Source organism: Triplophysa dalaica, chromosome 7 (assembly GCF_015846415.1).
Source record: "Triplophysa dalaica isolate WHDGS20190420 chromosome 7, ASM1584641v1, whole genome shotgun sequence".
NCBI lineage: Eukaryota > Metazoa > Chordata > Actinopteri > Cypriniformes > Nemacheilidae > Triplophysa > Triplophysa dalaica.
In genome coordinates, this window is record NC_079548.1 from 21,879,212 (window position 1) to 21,897,614 (window position 18,403).

General features: G+C 43.9%; 1 protein-coding gene across 1 annotated transcript; it reads right to left on the reverse strand.

Moving 5' to 3' along the window:
• Nucleotides 1-2,230: 2,230 nt before the first annotated feature.
• On the reverse strand, nucleotides 2,231-16,563 carry LOC130426473 (tRNA-splicing endonuclease subunit Sen54-like). Its single transcript, XM_056753277.1, is given in 11 exon segments — nucleotides 2,231-2,378; nucleotides 9,268-9,307; nucleotides 9,310-9,380; nucleotides 9,487-9,556; nucleotides 14,681-14,802; nucleotides 14,804-14,886; nucleotides 15,283-15,381; nucleotides 15,563-15,646; nucleotides 15,757-15,820; nucleotides 16,034-16,192; nucleotides 16,439-16,563. Coding segments are annotated over 11 exon segments (1,065 nt in total).
• Between the last annotated feature and the right edge of the window lie 1,840 nt (nucleotides 16,564-18,403).

Consider the following 18,403-nt stretch of genomic DNA (forward strand, 5'->3'; position numbering starts at 1 on the left):
GGCTACGAGTCCGACTCTCTAACCACTAGACCACAACTGACAACTGATCAATGACCGCCCGCCATCTTCCTTTTATACCCGTATGTACGGGGCGGAGACTGGCGTGGGCGGGCCATTCGCCAATCCCCATTGGCGTTTTTGTTTTATCTCGGAGATGATAGGTTCTCAGAATCAAACCCCAGTCTGTCTCTCAACACAACGTTGAGAGACTGACTGAAGGGGAACTTGAAATTCTGCTCATGCAATACTTACAGATTCAAATGTGATTTGTGTCGAAATGGTTTGGGCTTTTTCATTCTGTAGATTAAAAGGAAAAAAGTTTTGAAAGACACAACAGCATGAGATCACATGGAGAAAAATGCGAATGGAGGTAACTCGTGCTGGACTCGTACCACATCTGTGATGCAGGTCACATACAGGTCCACTATAGCTTTGGTAGGGGTTGTCCAGTTATACACAGGCCTCATGGACTTCATCTGAACGTTATCACCATCCAAGCCAAGATGTTGTTTAAGACTCCTATAACTGCAGTTATCAGCAGCGCTAACCCAACCTTCACACGAGATCAAAAAGAATATTGCTTAAGATTTTCTCTGATGAAACGTTTATCCTCACTGTTAAGAATTTCTGTTAAAATTACAGTATTACTGGCAGCAGTTTGCCAGTAATTTACTGTAGATTTACATTTGTGTAAAGTTTGTTCAACGATAAATTATCATTAAACATGAACAGGTCTTTATCCTTACAGGAATAAATATAAATAATATAAATAATATCCTCATGCAAAGCATTCTGTGAACCAAAATTAGAAAATAAGTTTATGTGGATTCCTGGTTCCCAGAACGCTTTGTATGAGGCTGTGTTTTTTATAGTTATAGTCTAGTTTTTTTTCTGTAAAGATAAAGACTTGTTAATGTTTAAAATTCATTTTTATTTGAACAAACTGTTGCCAGTAAATTAGATGAATATAAATCTACAGTAATTTACTGGCAACTAGCTGCATAAATACAGGAAAAGTGTTTACTGCAGTAATTCATCGTCTGCGCTTTTGTATCCAAAGAAATTGAAAACAATTTCATTTTCAAGTATAACTGTTTAATCAGTTTCTCTATTTGTGTTAGAATTCAAAAAACGTACCGAAAGCAAGAGAAAATATTATCCAGTGCAGGTACATGGTACAGTCTGTAAAGATTCCAGAGTGAAGTTTCTTGTAGGATGATTGAGTTCTGAACACATTACTGTTATTCACTCATATTTAAGCTCTGTGAGTGAAACACAAGCCCCTCCTCCCCCAGTGCTGGTAGTTTAACTACAATAAGATATGTGCAAGAAAAATATGTCATATGCTGCCATCGTGTCTTTGTGAGCAGTTTTCATGCTTAAAATTAAGAACAAGCTCAATCAATAAAAGCAACATTATTTCTGTAAATTGTGTAAAAAAAACAACTTGAATTGGTCAGGAATTAAAAATGATTAATACTTTACAGACTATCGACGATGACATCACTGCATGCAAGAAACTTCCGTGTAAACGCAGTTGTCTGTGTAGCTGGTTTATTAAAATGCATGTAAACACGTGATACAGGTTTCTTTTTAAGCTGATTTTTGATAGATATCTGTTTATTTTCTGCATTTAAACGTGCACACTGTTTCAGAAGGCGAACACCAATAATTCAACAACCTTCAAGAACTCCCAACGATGCGTCTTAGTACATTCTTCCAGCAGCTAGAGAATTATACAATATAAGCACATGTCATCCGAATGATTGCTTTATTAAGTGACCGGCGGCAACATTTAAGCAACGTGCCAAACATTCACGGTTCCAAATATCACTGTAATTTCATATAGGCTTGGTTTAACTGTATTCACATAGATGGTTATTCTTTATTTAGATTCGCATTAGTTACAGAACCAAATCAAAAAGAAAAGCCATCTATGTGAATACAGATAAACCAAGGCAATATGAAGCACACAAATACACTAGACCATAAAAACAAAGCTTGAGCATTGAATGAACCCTGGTTGACAAAGTAAGTTAATAAAGTTGCTTAAACTACGCAGGCGTATAAATGACATGCAGTGTCTGCTGGTGTTAGTTTTAACAATATAAATGAAGCATGCCACAGTTCTTTTTACTCTTTTAATAAAAACACATGAATACCCCAAGATGAACATTTATGCAATAAGATCCAATTCAGCTGAAATGTGGATGCGTTCACTCCTAAAAGTTTAATACACATCAGAGGGCAGTCTGAAGTTCTTGAAGCAGTAAAAGGAGATGTCTCCGTGGTCCACCACCGCAAACGTCACTGGGACATCTCCACTTTGGCAGGACAACTGCTTCATGATGCGCAGATCAGGTACAGGACCGTCGAAACTGTGGGAGGACAACAATGAGTGCTGCTGAAATATTTAAAAAATTGTATAATATATGGTGAAACCAGTACTGAGTTGTGGATCATTAAGCCCTATTATTGATCTTTATTTTTAGGTCAAATAATATAATAAATAAGTCAGACCTGAACAACTACACTGGAAAAAAAATGATTATGTGCCTTTGAAGATTTTACGAAAAGACATTATTAAAATGTCCATCCATCTTCTTCCGCTTATCCTGGGCCGGGTCGTGGGGGCAGCAGTCTAAGCAGGGATGCCCAGACTTCCCTCTCCCTAGACACTTCCTCCAGCTCTTCTGGGGGGACACAGAGGCGTTCCCAGGCCAGCCGGGAGACATAGTCCCTCCAGCGTGTCCTAGTTCTTCCGCGGGGTCTCCTCCCGGTGGGACATGCCCGGAACACCTTCCCGTGAAGGCGCCCAGGGGGCATCCGGAAGAGATGCCCGAGCCACCTCAGCTGGCCCCTCTCGATGTGGAGGAGCAGCGGATCTACTCTGAGCTCCTCCCGAGTGACCGAGCTTCTCACCCTATCTCTAAGGGATCGCCCAGCCACCCTGCGGAGAAAGCTCATTTCGGCCACCTGTATCCAGTATCTTGTCCTTTCGGTCATGACCCACAGCTCATGACCATAGGTGAGAGTAGGAACATAGATTGACCGGTAAATCGAGAGCTTCACCTTGCGGCTCAGCTCCTTCTTCACCACGACAGACCGGTACAGCGACCGCATTACTGCAGAAACTGAACCGATCCTGTCAATCTCCCGTTCCATCCTTCCCTCACTCGTGAACAAGACCCCCAGGTACTTGAACTCCTCCACTTGATGCAGGGACTCTCCGCCCCCCTGAAGTGGGCAAGCCACCCTTTTCCGACTGAGAACCATGGCCTCAGATTTGCTTCACACTTGGCTTCAAACCGTCCCAGTGCATGCTGAAGGTCCTGGCAAACTCCCTTGAAAAATTCCAGCACCCTGGAGAGGGTATAGAGCTGGTCCAGTGTTCCAGACTGGGACAGAAACCACACTGTTCCTCCTGAATCCGAGGTTCTACCATCGGCCGGATTCTCCTCTCCAGTACCCTGCCATAGACTTTCCCGGGGAGGCTGAGAAGTGTGATCCCCGATAGTTGGAGCACACCCTCCGGTCCCCCTTCTTAAAAAGAGGGACCACCACCCCGGTCTGCCAGTCCAAGGGCACTTTCCCTGACCGCCACGCGGTGCTGCAGAGGCGTGTCAGCAAAGACAGCCCCACAACATCCAGAGACTTGAGGTACTCAGGGCGGATCTCGTCCACCCCCGGTGCCCTGCCACCGTGGAGTTTCTTGACTTCCTCAGTGACTTCAGCCCGGGTGATGGACGAGTCCGCCTCCGAGCCCTCAGCCTCTGCTTCTTCAATGGAAGACGTGACGGAGGGATTGAGTAAATCCTCAAAGTATTCGTTCCACCGCCAGTTGATATCCCCGGTCAAGGTCAACAGCTGCCCCCCTCCACTGTAAACAGCGTTGGTAGATCACTCCTCCCCCTTCCTGAGGCTCCGGACGGTTTGCCAGAATCTCTTCGAGGCAGACCGATAGTCCTTCTCCATAGCCTCACCGAAGTCCTCCCAGGCCTGAGTTTTTGCCTCCCCAACCACCCGGGCTGCAGTCCGCTTGGCCTTTCGGTACTTGTCAGCTGCCTCGGGAGTCCCAAAAGCCAGCCAGGCCCGATAGGACTCCTTCTTCAGCTTGACAGTATCCCTTACTTCCGGTGTCCACCACCGGGTTTGGGGTTTGCTGCCTCGTCAGGCACCGGAGACCTTACGGCCACAGCTCCGAGTGGGCGCGTTGACAATGGAGGTGGAGAACATGGTCCACTCGGATTCAATATCTCCAGACTCCATCGGAATCTGGTCGAAGCTCGGCCGGAGGTGGAAGTTGAAGATCTCTCTGACAGGGGAATCGGCCAAACGTTCCCAACAGACCCGCACAGTACGTTTGGGTCTGCTGAGTCTGTCCAGCTTCCTCCCCCGCCATCGGATCCAACTCACCACCGGGTGGTGATCAGTTGACAGCTTCCCCCCCTCTCTTCACCCGAGTGTCCACCCGAGACTGCATTCATTCATTTATTTATTTATTTATTTAGAAATTAGATGTTATTTATTAGAATGAACTTACTCGTTGTATAAATACCATGCACTGTGCTGTGTTTTAACTTTTCTGTTTTTCCTGTTTGCCCCTGTAAAGCTGCTTTGAAACAATACACATTGTGAAAAGCGCTATATAAATAAACTTGAATTGAATTGAATTGAATTGAGTGTCCAAGACGTACGGCCGGAGGTCAGATGAAACAACCACAAAGTCAATCATCAACCTCCGGCCAAGGGTATCCTGGTGCCATGTGCACTGATGGACACCCTTATGTTTTAACATGGTGTTCGTTATGGGAAAGCTGTAACTAGCACAGAAGTCCAATAACAGAACACCACTCGGGTTCAGATCAGGGGGGACGTTCCTCCTAATCACACCCCTCCAGGTGTCGGTGTCGTTGCCCGCGTGGGCGTTAAAGTCCCCCAGCAGAACGACGGAGTCCCACTCCGAGCGCTTTCCAGCACCCCTTCCAGAGTGGTCAAGAAGGCCGGGTACTCTACACTGCCGTTTGGCCCATAGGCGCACACGACAGTGAGAGACCTATCCCCGACCCGAAAGAAGCAGGGAAGCGACCTTCTCATTCACCGGGGTAAACTCCAACACATGGCGGCTGAGCTGGGGATCTATAAGCAAACCCACACCAGCCCGCCGCCTCTCACCATGGGCAACTCCAGAGTGGTGAAGAGTCCATCCTCCCTCGAGGAGTGTGGTTCCAGAGCCCAAGTTGTACGTAGAGGTGATCCTGACTATTTCTAGTCGGAATCTCTGAACCTCACGCACAATCTCAGGCTCCTTCAACGCCAAAGAGGTGACATTCCATGTCCCTAGAGCTAGATTCCACGTCCAGGGATCGGGTTGCCGAGGCCCCTGCCTTCGACTGCCGCCCGATCCACTATGCCTCGGCCCCTTAGGGTCCCTCCTGCAGGTGGTGGGTCCATGGGAGGGTGTCCCCACGTCGCTCCTTTGATCTGAGCCCGGCCGGAGGCCCGACCACCAGGTGCTCGCATACGAGCCCCAACCCCAGGCCTGGCTCCAGGGTGGGGCCCCGGCTGCGCCATGCCGGGCGACGTCACGGTCCTTTTTTGTCGTCATAAGGGTTTTGGAACCCCTCTTAGTCTGACCTGTCGCCTAGGACCTGTTTGCCTCGGGAGACCCTACCAGGGGCTATTAAAATGTACTTAATAGAATTATGTAAAATAACAAAAATCTTGGGAATAAAATCTACTAATTTTGGTTGTTAAGATTTAAAAAAAATTATTTGAGTAGTTTTAATTGTACAGTCATTTATTTTGGGACAACATAAATCATTTTTGTAGATTTAACTACCTTGGCAGTTGATCTGTTGTTCCCAGCGTGCTTTGCACCTGAATGCATTAGGGGATTAATTTCCAGATTAACAACTTTGTCATGTTTATCCTATTGCAAAACAGACAATGGATTTGAAAACTAGAGCCTTAGAGCTTGTCAATGATATATAGTTTGTCAATATTTATTTAGTTTTTCATGGGAACATTATTGTTTTTTGTTTTGTAATGCACTTTTGGCCCAACGGTGGTACAGTTAACATTTAAATTAACACTTCTGTCATGTTACTCCTATTGCAAAATGGACAACGGATTTCAATACTAGAGACTTAGAGCATAAGAGTGTCCAAGACATACGGCCGGAGGTCAGATGAAACAACCACAAAGTCGACCATCGACCTCCGGCCGAGGGTGTCCTAGTGCCATGTGCACTGATTACTCTCAAAACTGCATTACCTCATCTACTGCACCGTAACTTTCATAACTGCATTACCTCGTCTACTGCACTGTAACTTCAATAACTGCACCAACTTCTCTACTGTACTGTAACTCATCTATTGCATCACTGCATCTATTGCATAACTAACTACATCTACTCATCTATTGCACTATAACTTCAATAACTGCATTAACTCATCTACTGCACTGTAACCTTAATAACCGCATTAACGCATCTACTGCACTGTAACCTTAATAATCGCATTAACGCATCTACTGCACTGTAATTTCAATAACTGCACTAACTCATCTACTGCACTGTAACCTTAATAAGCGCATTAACGCATCTACTGCACTGTAACCTTAATAACCGCATTAACGCATCTACTGCACTGTAACTTCAATAACTGCACTAACTCATCTACTGCACTGTAACTGTATAACTGCATTTACTCATGTATTGCAGTATAACTTTAATAACTGCATCAACTCATCTACTGCACTGTAACTTTAATAGCTAATGTCTGTAACTTATGCACACTCAAGTCACTTGCACTATTGTATAGTCTATATTGTTATCTGTTCATAACCACCTGTACATTAATGTTCACAGAATATAGCCTTCTGTTTATATTGTTCATAGTACAAACCGACTGTCATATTTTCATAGTACATGCCCATTGTATAGTATTTTCCTAATATTGTATTCTGTATTTATTCACACTGTATATCCTGCACTTGCTATTTGCACTTCTGGTTAGACCTAAACTACATTTCGTTACACTGTACTTGTATATGTGTAATGACAATAAAGTTGAATCTAATCTAATCTGATGGACACCCTTATGTTTTAACATGGTGTTCGTTATGGGAAAGCTGTAACTAGCACAGAAGTCCAATAACAGAACACCACTCGGGTTCAGATCAAGGGGGACGTTCCTCCCAATCACACCCCTCCAGGTGTCGCTGTCGTTGCCCACGTGGGCGTTAAAGTCCCCCAGCAGAACGACGGAGTCCCCACTCGGAGCGCTTTCCAGCACCCCTTCCAGAGTGGTCAAGAAGGCCGGGTACTCTACACTGCCGTTTGGCCCATAGGTGCACACGACAGTGAGAGACCTATCCCCGACCTGAAGGAGCAGGGAAGCGACCCTCTCGTTCACCGGGGTAAACTCCAACACATGGCGGCTGAGATGGGGATCTATAAGCAAACCCACACCAGCCCGCCGCCTCTCACCATGGGCAACTCCAGAGTGGTGAAGAGTCCATCCTCCCTCGAGGAGTGTGGTTCCAGAGCCCAAGGTGTGCGTAGAGCTGATCCAGACAATCTCTAGTAGGAATCTCTGAACCTCACGCACAATCTCAGGCTCCTTCACCGCCAAAGAGGTGACATTCCATGTCCCAAGAGCTAGATTCTGCGTCCAGGGATCGGGTTGCCGAGGCCCCTGCCTTCGAACGGCCGCCCGATTCACTATGCCTCGGCCCCTTACGGTCCCTCCTGCAGGTGGTGGGTCCACGGGAGGGTGGCCCCATGTCGCTCCTTCGGGCTGAGCCCGGCGGGACCCCATGGGGGGAGGCCCGACCACCAGGCGCTCGCATACGAGCCACAACCCCAGGCCTGGCTCCAGGATGGGGCCCCGGCTGCGCCATGCCGGGCGACGTCACGGTCCTTTTTTGTCGTCATAAGGGTTTTGGAACCCCTCTTAGTCTGACCCGTTTGCCTCGGGAGACCCTACCAGGGGCTATTAAAATGTACTTAATAGAATTATGTAAAATAACAAAAATCTTGGGAATAAAATCTACTAATTTTGGTTGTTAAGATTTTTTTTTTTATTTGAGTAGTTTTAATTGTACAGTCATTTATTTTGGGACAACATAAATCATTTTTGTAGAGTTAACTTCCTTAGCAGTTGATCTGCTTTTCCCAGCGTGCTTTGCATCTGAATGCATTAGAGATTAATTTCCAGTCATGTTTATCCTATTGCAAAACTGACAATGGATTTGAAAACTAGAGCCTTAGAGCTTGTCAATGATATATAGTTTGTCAATATTTATTTCGTTTTACATGGGAACATTATTGTTTTTTGTTTTGTAATGCACTTTTGGCCCAACGGTGGTACAGGTAACATTTAAATTAACACTTTTGTCATGTTTCTCCTATTGCAAAATGGACAACGGATTTAAATACTAGAGACTTGTCAGGGTTATTTTATATTTTCAGTGATGTATGGTTTGTCAAGATTTGTAGTTTTGTAGAAAATTCGTTTTTTGTTTTGTAATTGCAATTTTGGCTCACTGGTCGAACAGGTGGCATTTCAACTAACACTTTTACTACGTTTGTGCTATTGCAAAAAGGACAATGGATTTAAAAACAAGGGTCTTAGAGCTTTCCAAAAAAAGATATAGTTTGTAAATATTTATTTAGCTTTACATGGGAACATAATTGTTTTGTCTTCGTAATAGCACTTTTGGCCCACCAGTGGTACAAGAGGAATTTCAACTAACAGTTTTTTCTACATTTATCCTATTGAAAAACGGATAAAGGATTTGAAAACTAGAGACTTCCACCTTTCCAGCTATATATAGATTATCAACAAAATTATAGGTTTTGTATATGATATAGGGTTTTTACGACATAAAAAACACTTTAGACTGCCTGCGAGTCCTTAACATTTTCTAAAGTAACTCAAACTACGTTTGACATATCACAAAACGGAAAAATGATCTGAAAACTACCCTCTGAGAGCTTTCCAGTGATGTCAATATTTATTTAGTTTTTGTTCTTTGTAATAATACTTTAGGCGCACCGGTGGTACAGGTGACATTTAAATTAACACTTTTAATCAGTTAGTCCTATTGCAAAATGGACAACAGATTTGAAAGCTAGAGACTTAGAGCTTTCCAAGGAGATATAGTCTGTCAGCGTTCTTTTATGTTTTGGCATAGAACATTAGGAATTAAACATAACTCAAGAGACTCTCTCATATGAAGCCATTGTGTCGGTGTGTTTACCTGCACACACACATGCGGCTGTAGGGCTTTCCGGGGTGTCTCTTTTAAATTCGGCCACCGTGTCCGGCTGGTAAACATCAAAGCTAATCTTCCACTGGTCAGCCGGGGTTGTTCTGAGAAAACACATGCGATAGTGACAAATGAAAAAATGGAGCTGTCAGTAATAAATGACATTACATCAATATGACGTTTTTCTCAATGGCTTACAAGAGAACAGACAGTGAGTAATATATACCTGGAAACACCCAGCTTGAAGATTTGATAATGTTGATCCGCTCCATAACTTCACCTGCGCCAACAACAGGATTTACAAAATGTTAAATTATACATTTTTTCCAGCTTTATAGATTTGTATATGTATTTTGAATTTGCCTTTATTTGTTATTTTAATTCAAATTAATGTTCATTTTTAGCTATTTCGTTTTATTTGCTTGTTTATAGATTGATATTAGTTTAGTTTATTTTTATTCTGTTTTAATTTAGATTTTTAATGTAGTTCCCTTAGTAGCCGACAGATGGGGTTTGCCCTTGAGAACCAATCCACTCTTACTACTATAGAAGAGGCCAATGAAATTTGGCTAATGAAATTTGCATGCCAGTGTCCGCCCCCGGATATCCGGCATAAAACGAAGATAGTGTGCAGCATTCATTTATCTTCTGTTCTTCAGAGCCATTGCTCATGATTACATACTAGGGATGCTCCGATCCACCTTTTTTGCTTCCGATACCGATTCCGATACCTGAGATTCAGTATTGGCCGATACCGAGTACCGATCCGATACTAAGGTAACATTTTTAAAGAGCACAATTACTTAATAAACTGTGTGCATTGCTGTGCAAGACATCAAGCTCGACTTAACATTAATTTCCTGACCCCGTAAAACAAAATAACAAACAAATGATTCACAAATTTTGTGAATTATTTATTAAACCAGCAAAATAAAACAAAATGTTCACTATCTTAAACTTGAAATTCAAAATTAAAGTGCAAATTAAGCAGCTGAATAAAAAAACAGCTTCACTAGCTTGATAAACAGGTATAAATTAATGGAAACAAAATCTCTTCATAACTGTTATGTGCAAATATAATTTAAAAAAATCAATGCACAATAAACAATAAAGCAGCTGAAATTGAGCAAAAAAGCAATAGCTTCACTGCTTTAGATATTCAAACAGGAATCAGCTCTTTTTAATGCTTTAGTCATTAAAGCAAAGTCCACTAAACTAAGCTAAAGTTTAGTGGAAATCAAATTTAACACCCAACACCGAAAGATAGATAAAACACTAGCTTCCCTAGCTTGTGCTGCACATGTAAAAATAAACGGAAAAAGATAGAATAGTTTAGTCGGTGCAAATAGAAATTCAAAGTCAAATTATCCCCAAAACTCACCGCATTAACATCTTTATTTTTTTCGTATACATGTTTGCAGACTTTTTGGTACAGTTCAGGTCTCAGTTACGCTTCACAATGTCGTACCGCGGCTCCAGGTGGTTTATAAGGAGTCTGAAGACATTGTTCGCAACGACGGACAGCGGTTGCAAATCCATTACCATGAAATTCAAAATGCTTTCAATGATTTTCGCTGCTTTCACACTACTAGATGGAAATTTCTGAATTATTTTCGTTGTCTCCTCCAAAGTTAGCTGCTTCGTACCGTCTCGTTTTAGTTTCTTCAGCTTATTGAACTCGGCGTGCTTAAATTAGTAGTATTATAATGAACAGCTTTATCACCACCCCTCGGAACATTTACTTCGCATGTATTGCAAACAGCGGTGTAACTTGTTGGCGTAGCTGTCCTAAAGTAAATCTAAATGGCAGATATTTTTTGTCGCTCCATGCTGTTCGCTGCTCAATGTAAGCTATGTTCGCTTGTTCACGCACACTACGTAAAGAGCACGTTGCTAGCGTATGATGTCACACGCTTCGCAAAGCACAGCCACGAGAGAGTTTAAGCGCCGGTGTCTCCAGGAACTTTTACATCGCCTAGCAGAAATTTTATGTAAGCTAGATCGGGTATCGGTGCAATTTTTTCACCGATACCCGATCTAGAATTTTATTCAGTATCGACGCCGATTTCCGATACAAATATCGGATCGGAGCATCCCTATTACATACCTTACGAATTCAAAGAATTCTCCATCTACATTGCCGGATCTACGACGTAAAGGGACGGTTCCTGCCTCGTCACCAAAGCCTTTTCAGGGCCCACTTGCTCACAGAGAGTTTCTGTTCTCCCTGGGTGCCCTTGCAGCCGACATTATACTCCACTGGACTGTGTTTGGCAACCCGACCTCATGACTTGGCGAGGCGTAAGGTTGTACACACACGACAGCCACCACATCTCTCAAACCGACAGTGCCTGCAGCTTTTCCACCTGGCAGCTAAGTGGCGGATCCAAACTTCCCACCGGGGTCCCCCCCGCGAGATGTGGTTAGCTCCGCCAGCCGACGAACCACCCCCAGTGGGACTGGTGAAGCAGACCGCCCCCTTGGTCTCCCTGTCTCAGTCCCTGGGAGCTTGGCAAAAGCTGCCCACACTGTTCCGGTGGCTAATAAGGACAGTCCGTCTTGGCTGCTCCATCCAGTTCGCAAGTAATCCTCCCAAGTTTCTGGGCATCCTCTCCACCTCTGTCAGAGGTAGGGACGCCTCTGTACTTCGGGCAGAGGTCGCCAACCTTCTGGTGAAACAGGCCATCCAGTTCGTCCATCAAGCCAAGATGTTCAGTGGTTTTACAGCCCGTACTTCATCGTTCCCAAGGAAGACGCCAGACGGCCGGTCACGTCCCATTCTAGATCTGCGTTCCCTGAACAAGCACCTTCACAAGCTGCCGTTCAGGATACTCACGCAGAGGCGCATCCTGACATCCATCAGGTGTCAGGATTGGTTTGTGGCAATCAACCTGAAGGACACTTACTTTCATGCTTCGATCCTCCCTCGACACCGGCCGTTCCTACGGTTCATGTTCAAGGGGCGGGCATATCAGTACAGATTCCTCCCTTTCGGTCCGTCCCTGTCTTCATGGGTCTTCACGAAGATCGTTGAACCCGCCCTTTTTCCCCTTTTTCCACCATGTCGGCGCAACTGTCCGCAGTACGCGCCCAGTCGTGGTTGAACTGCCTGGAACACTTCAGGCAGCCAGCGATCCCCCTGAAACAGTTTCAGAGGCTCCTAGGACACATGGCTTCCTCGGCAGGGGTAATAACCCTTGGGTTGATGCACATGAGACTCCAACACTGGCTTCAGAGTCGAATTCCGAGGAGAGCGTGGCACACGAGCAGCAGGCGCATGGTGATGAATCACCCCTCTGCCCCTCTGCCGTAACCCCCTGGTCATCCATGTCCTTTCTCCGGACTGGGGTCCCTCTTGGGTAGGTTACGAGGCATGTCGTGGCGATGACGGACGCCACCCTGGAGGGGTGTGGTGTAGTGTGCAACGGGCACGCAGTGGTGGGGCGCTGGACGGGCCCCCACCTGCGCTGGCATATCAATTGCCTAGAGTTGTTGGCTGTGCGACTTGCACTGAGGAGGCTATGGCCTCTCGTGCAAAACAAGCACCTGCTGGTCCCCCTAGACAGCACGATAGCCGTGGCGTACATCAATCGTCAGGGTGGCGTATGCTCACGACAGCTAACATGACTTGCCCGACGCCTCCTCCTGTGGAGTCAAGAGGTGATCCACTCCATGCGGGCCACACACATCCCAGGTAAACTTAACCAGACCGCCGACGCAAAAGTGGCGATTGGTACTCCCTGTCTGAGGTCTTTCTCTGGCGAGGACGCCCTTGCGCACAGACACTGTGCAAGGTCATGGAAGAGGAGCACCAAGTGTTATTGGTTGCGCCACACTGGCCGAACCGCAGTTGGTTCTCAGAGCTGATGCTCTTGACAACGACTCCCCCTGAACCATTCCCCTGACAGAGGGCCTGCTCTCTCAGGGGAAGGGCATGTTCTGGCATCCCAGACCAGACCTCTGGAACCTCCATGTCTGGTCTCTAGACGGGACGAGGAGATCCTGAGTAGGCTACCCCCTCTGTGGCAGAGACCATCACCCAGGCTAGGACCCCATCTACTAGGTGGTTATACGCCTATAAATGGTGCCTCTTCTCGTCCTGGTGTCTCTCTCAACGAGAAGACACACGGAGGTGCTTGATCGGCATTGTGTTGTCCTTCTTACAAGAGAGACTGGAGACTATCATGTCCCCCTTCACCCTGAAGGTGTATGTAGCCGCTATCACCACTCGTCACAACTCAGTTGATGGACAGTCTCTAGGGCAGCACGACCTGGTTACCAGGTTCCTAAGGCGCGAAAGAAGGCGGAATCCGCCTCGTTTCCGCTCCATTCCCTCTTGGGACCATAATGTGGTCCTGGCGGTCTCCTGGTCCCCCTTTGAGTAAGACGGCCCTCCTGATGACCCTCGGTTCCTTCAAGAGGGTAGGGGACCTTCAAGGATTATCTGTGTCCCCCAATTGCCTTGAATTTGGCCCTGGCAACTTTCAAATTATCTTGAGACCAAGGCCCGGATACGTGCCTAAAGCACGACTCCCTTCCGGGACCAAGTGGTGAATTTGCAGGCACACCCAATCCCCTCCGTGTTGTGTCCAGTACGCGCACTGCGCCTCTACTTGGACCGTGCGGAGACCGCATGCAAACTTCATTAACCATCCTGTAGCTCAGTGGTAAGAGCACTGGATTAACAACGCATGTTTGTGGGTTTGATCCCAGGGGATTGCAGATACCTAAGTATAAATGTATAGAATAATGTATTGTAAGTCGCTTTGGATAAAAGCGTCTGCCAAATGCTTAAATGTAAATGTAAATTAGCCAAATTTAATTGGCCTCTTCTGTATTAGTCAGAGTTGATAGGTTCTCAAGGGCGAACCCCATCTGGAGGTTCGACGAACTGAGGTTACAGACGTAACATAGACGTTAATCATTTTGGTGTCTCTAACTTTATTTCTACTTTTAGTTTAGTTTAAGTTTGTTAAATAATATAATGTATTTGTTTTGGACATGTGACTGTATGCATTTTCCACACCATGGTAACTTTTATTGCAGAATATTGTTGATGTTATTATTATTATGATTTTTTACACTGGTTTCAATGGACATCTCGATTTATTAATAGACAGTGACCTTGGTAATGACAGAGAAAAGTAAACAGTTTGGCTAATAGGTTATTTAGAATTGCTTACAGTATTTTTTTAATTGCTCTCCATTACAATATTATGCAAAACAATCATCATGATTAATCGTATTAGTTTACAGCGACACAAGTCTACTTTAAGTTCTCGTAAACTTAAACAAACTTAGTTTCTCCTTAGTGGCGAAAAAAATGCAATTTAAATACCAAATGACACAACTGTGAAAAACATTAAAAGACCAATTCAGAGACCATTTATCTCATTTTAATATTTAATATCCCTGTGGTAGCGATCTCGATCTCTCTGGCAGTCCCTTTACGGACGTGACACATTATCTTCCTTCACGTTGAGTCTTCTCAGACACCGAGTCATGTGACAGTCGCCCAGCTCCAAGCAGCAGGCTCGGGTCCGGAGATGCCAGACAGGCCGAACGTGACCGTGAGCACAGGTTTGGGAAAGAGAGGTTTTTGAAGTCCCAGTGTATACGTTGTATTTTCCACATACCGTGCATGTTTGTATCTCCTCTTTGCCACCCCTCTCTGAAACGCACAGATTTATTACAAAGTTGATGGCTCTGAAAGCAAGGTGTGCTATGATTAATAACCAGTTAACCAGTGTGTAGTGATTGGTCGAATACTGCAAGCGTGTGACGGAAATGTAACGCCTCTTACCATATTTGGAACATCAGTTTCCAGAGCAATTGTACTGACAGGTACACCCACTTTACTCGGGTATACATTTGGGTGGTCTTAGTCAAATCATACCTTGAACTGACATAGATTTGTGGGGGTGTTGTTACACGAGGCGTTTCAGGCATAGTGTACCTTTAAGAATTGTTTCTTGTTCAGGTCTCAAGGAGACTACAGAGACTAACCTGATACTGGTGAAGAGTCAGAGTTTCGGAAGAGAGGAATCGTTCATATCCCTCCTGGATGGACAAGGGAAGATCACGGTAGAAGACCTGCACATTACCCTGAATCCAGAAGAAAATATTGCACAGATACAGAGAAGAGATGACATTGACATTTGGAGAAATTTGATTATACATCACACCAGATTTAGTTTTTGTTGCTGGTGTGTCAGGTGTCACTGCCTATTTGATTCATTACTGGGATTGATTTTATTTTAAATATTTAGAATATTAAAGATCTCACACATTCCATGAGGTAGAGCGCCTCTTCAGCCTGTAGGCACTGCTTTCCTCTATCTGAAAAACCCATGGAGTGCCAAAACTTCCCCTGGAAAAACCAACAGATGTATCACTAAAATGAGATTACTTTTACAACTTTGACACATTGCAATTTGTAAAACACGCTATAAAAATGTAAGATGTTTGACATTCACTCACTGCTGGTGACTGCAATTCCTCTTGTCTTTCTTCAGGGAGACACACAGCTCTCACAAGATTTCCCCTATTCAGACCCATAAGAAAATGAACACAATACATTTACACTAAAATATGTGGCAGATGCTTTTACATAAATGTGCACATAATGTATATTGCTGTGGAGTACATAAAAACGTATACAAAAGTATTTACTTTGAAGTATGCAAATAAATGTATTTTTTTGTAAGATTGACTACAGTGTCTACTGTATGTATCATTTGTGAGATGTGTTACTGACAGTCTCTCGACTCTCTCCTCCTGCAGCAGCGTCCAGTGTTCATCCAGACTCTGCTGTAGTCGAGTCCTCTGATGCCCAGAAGCATTAGGCAGAAAATCTTTTTGACCCTTCACTGGTATCTTGTGACTTCGGGATCTTGCCTGAAACAGTTCTGATGGACTGCAAGCGAAACATGTATTTAATAAACACAAAGTGTACATAGGGTGACCACCTCCCAGCCAGCAATGACATGTGGGGCCCAGATGAGGGCTTCATGGGCGGCAAATGTGGGCCCCATTATGGGCTTGCACCCGGGATCCACATTGGGGCAAGCCGTGGAAGCCCAGACGTACTAAAAGTGGGACCTGTAAGGGTACTGCATGGGTCTTTATTGGGCAATTCATGTCAGACCCATTTGGGCCCCACCTGCCCAAAGGGGTCCAAAGTGGGCTTTGCAACATGGATCCACATGGGGGCCAGCCGTGGATGCCCAGATGGGCTTTAAATGGGATCTGTAAGAGTCTTATGTGGGTCCTAACCGGGCAATTCATGACAGACCCATTTGGGCACCATCTGCCCAAAGGGGTTTAAAGTGGGTTTGCACCCGGGATCCACATGGGGGCCAGCCATGGATGCCAAGGTCGGTTGTAAGTGGGATCTGTGAGGGTCTTATGTGGGTCTTAACCGGGCAATTTGTGTCAGACCCATTTGGGCCCCACCTGCCTAAAGGGGTTTAAAGTGGGCTTGCACCAGGATTCAACCGTGAATGCCCATATGGGCTTAAAGTGGGCTCTGTAAGGATCTTATGTTGGTCCTAACTGGGCAATTCATGCAAGGTAAGCCCAACCATTCATTTAAGGAAACAATCTAAGAAAAATTAAAGACGAAGAATGAATATAAGTACAAGATAAATACAAGACACTTGATGCTTTGAACTGCAAGAAATATATTTATATTTAGACATTTACATTTAGTCATTTGGCAGACGCTTTTATCCAAAGCGATTTACAGTGCACTTATTACAGGGACAATCCCCCTGGAGCAACATGGAGTAAAGTGTCTTGCTCAAGGACACACTGGTGGTAGCTGCTGGGATCGAACCAGCAACCTTTGATTTACCAGTTCAGTGGTTTAACCCACTAGACCACCATCTCACTTGTTCAATTTAATTGAACAACAAAAATTATCTTTAAAAAACAATGTCACAACATAAGGTAAACTAAAAAATATATTTTAAATAAATCTCTGAAAAAAACCCTCCAAAATTACAATACAAAATACACTCATTATATAATACATTGAACAACAAACATAATCTTTAACTATTAAATTTTTACCACGTACCGGTAAATAAATAAATATATATTTTTTAAATGTCTGAAAAAAAGAAAACAAAACATCTCTCCAAAAAATACATTCAAAACAGTCATGGCGTTTGTGTTGTCGATGTTCTTTTTTCTCTTAGGGCTCTTGCAGCCCTCACATTCATCACGGTAAACTTAAACTCCAAAAATAGAAACAAATATAAGTAACATATACACAGTAACTAATTTGTGTGCACTTCAAATCAGTAACAATGCCTATAAAAATGTGTTGTAAATGTACAAAAAACCTGACAATAAAGAATCAATAAATATGATAAGGGACCGAGAAGCAAAGAACAAGGAACAAAAGCTTTGCACAAAAGGAAACGGGTCTTTATTTGAACCCAAGAAAAAAATAACTTTACATACTCATAAATTTCTTACAACAAAAATGAAATAATCAAAACATCAAAACAGATCAAAACAGTTAGACAAAAAACAACCAAACAAACAAAAAACTGACTTTACAAATGAACAAAGCAACAGTTTATAAAGGAAAGGATGGGCCCATTACAAATTAAGGGGGGAAAAAATTTAACTTTACATACCACATATAACCTTACATACATCAAGATCAAAATGAAACAAAGACATATTATAAATAAAGTTAAGGAAAGCCAAATGTAATCAAATATCATTAATGTACAACTAACTAAATCAATTAATAAATCCATTAACGTTCCTTCCTCCCCCGGGCAATCCCAGCGAATAGTATGTCCGGAACCAATAATGCGGAATCAATGATGCTTAGGTTCGGTTCCCGCCCGGACTCTAATCCTCATTACACCAAGATGCGTCCGCAGCGGACCATGTCCGAAGATCATCACGGTAAACTGAAACTCCAAAAGTACAAACAAATATAAGTAACATATACACAGTAACTAATTTTTGTGCACTTCAAATCAGTAACAATGCCTATAAAAATGTGTTGTAAATGTAAACAAACCTGACAATAAAGAATCAACGAATATGATGTTGTGTTTCATGTGGTTACTAAGAGCTATCATACTGAAACAAATGAAAGCTC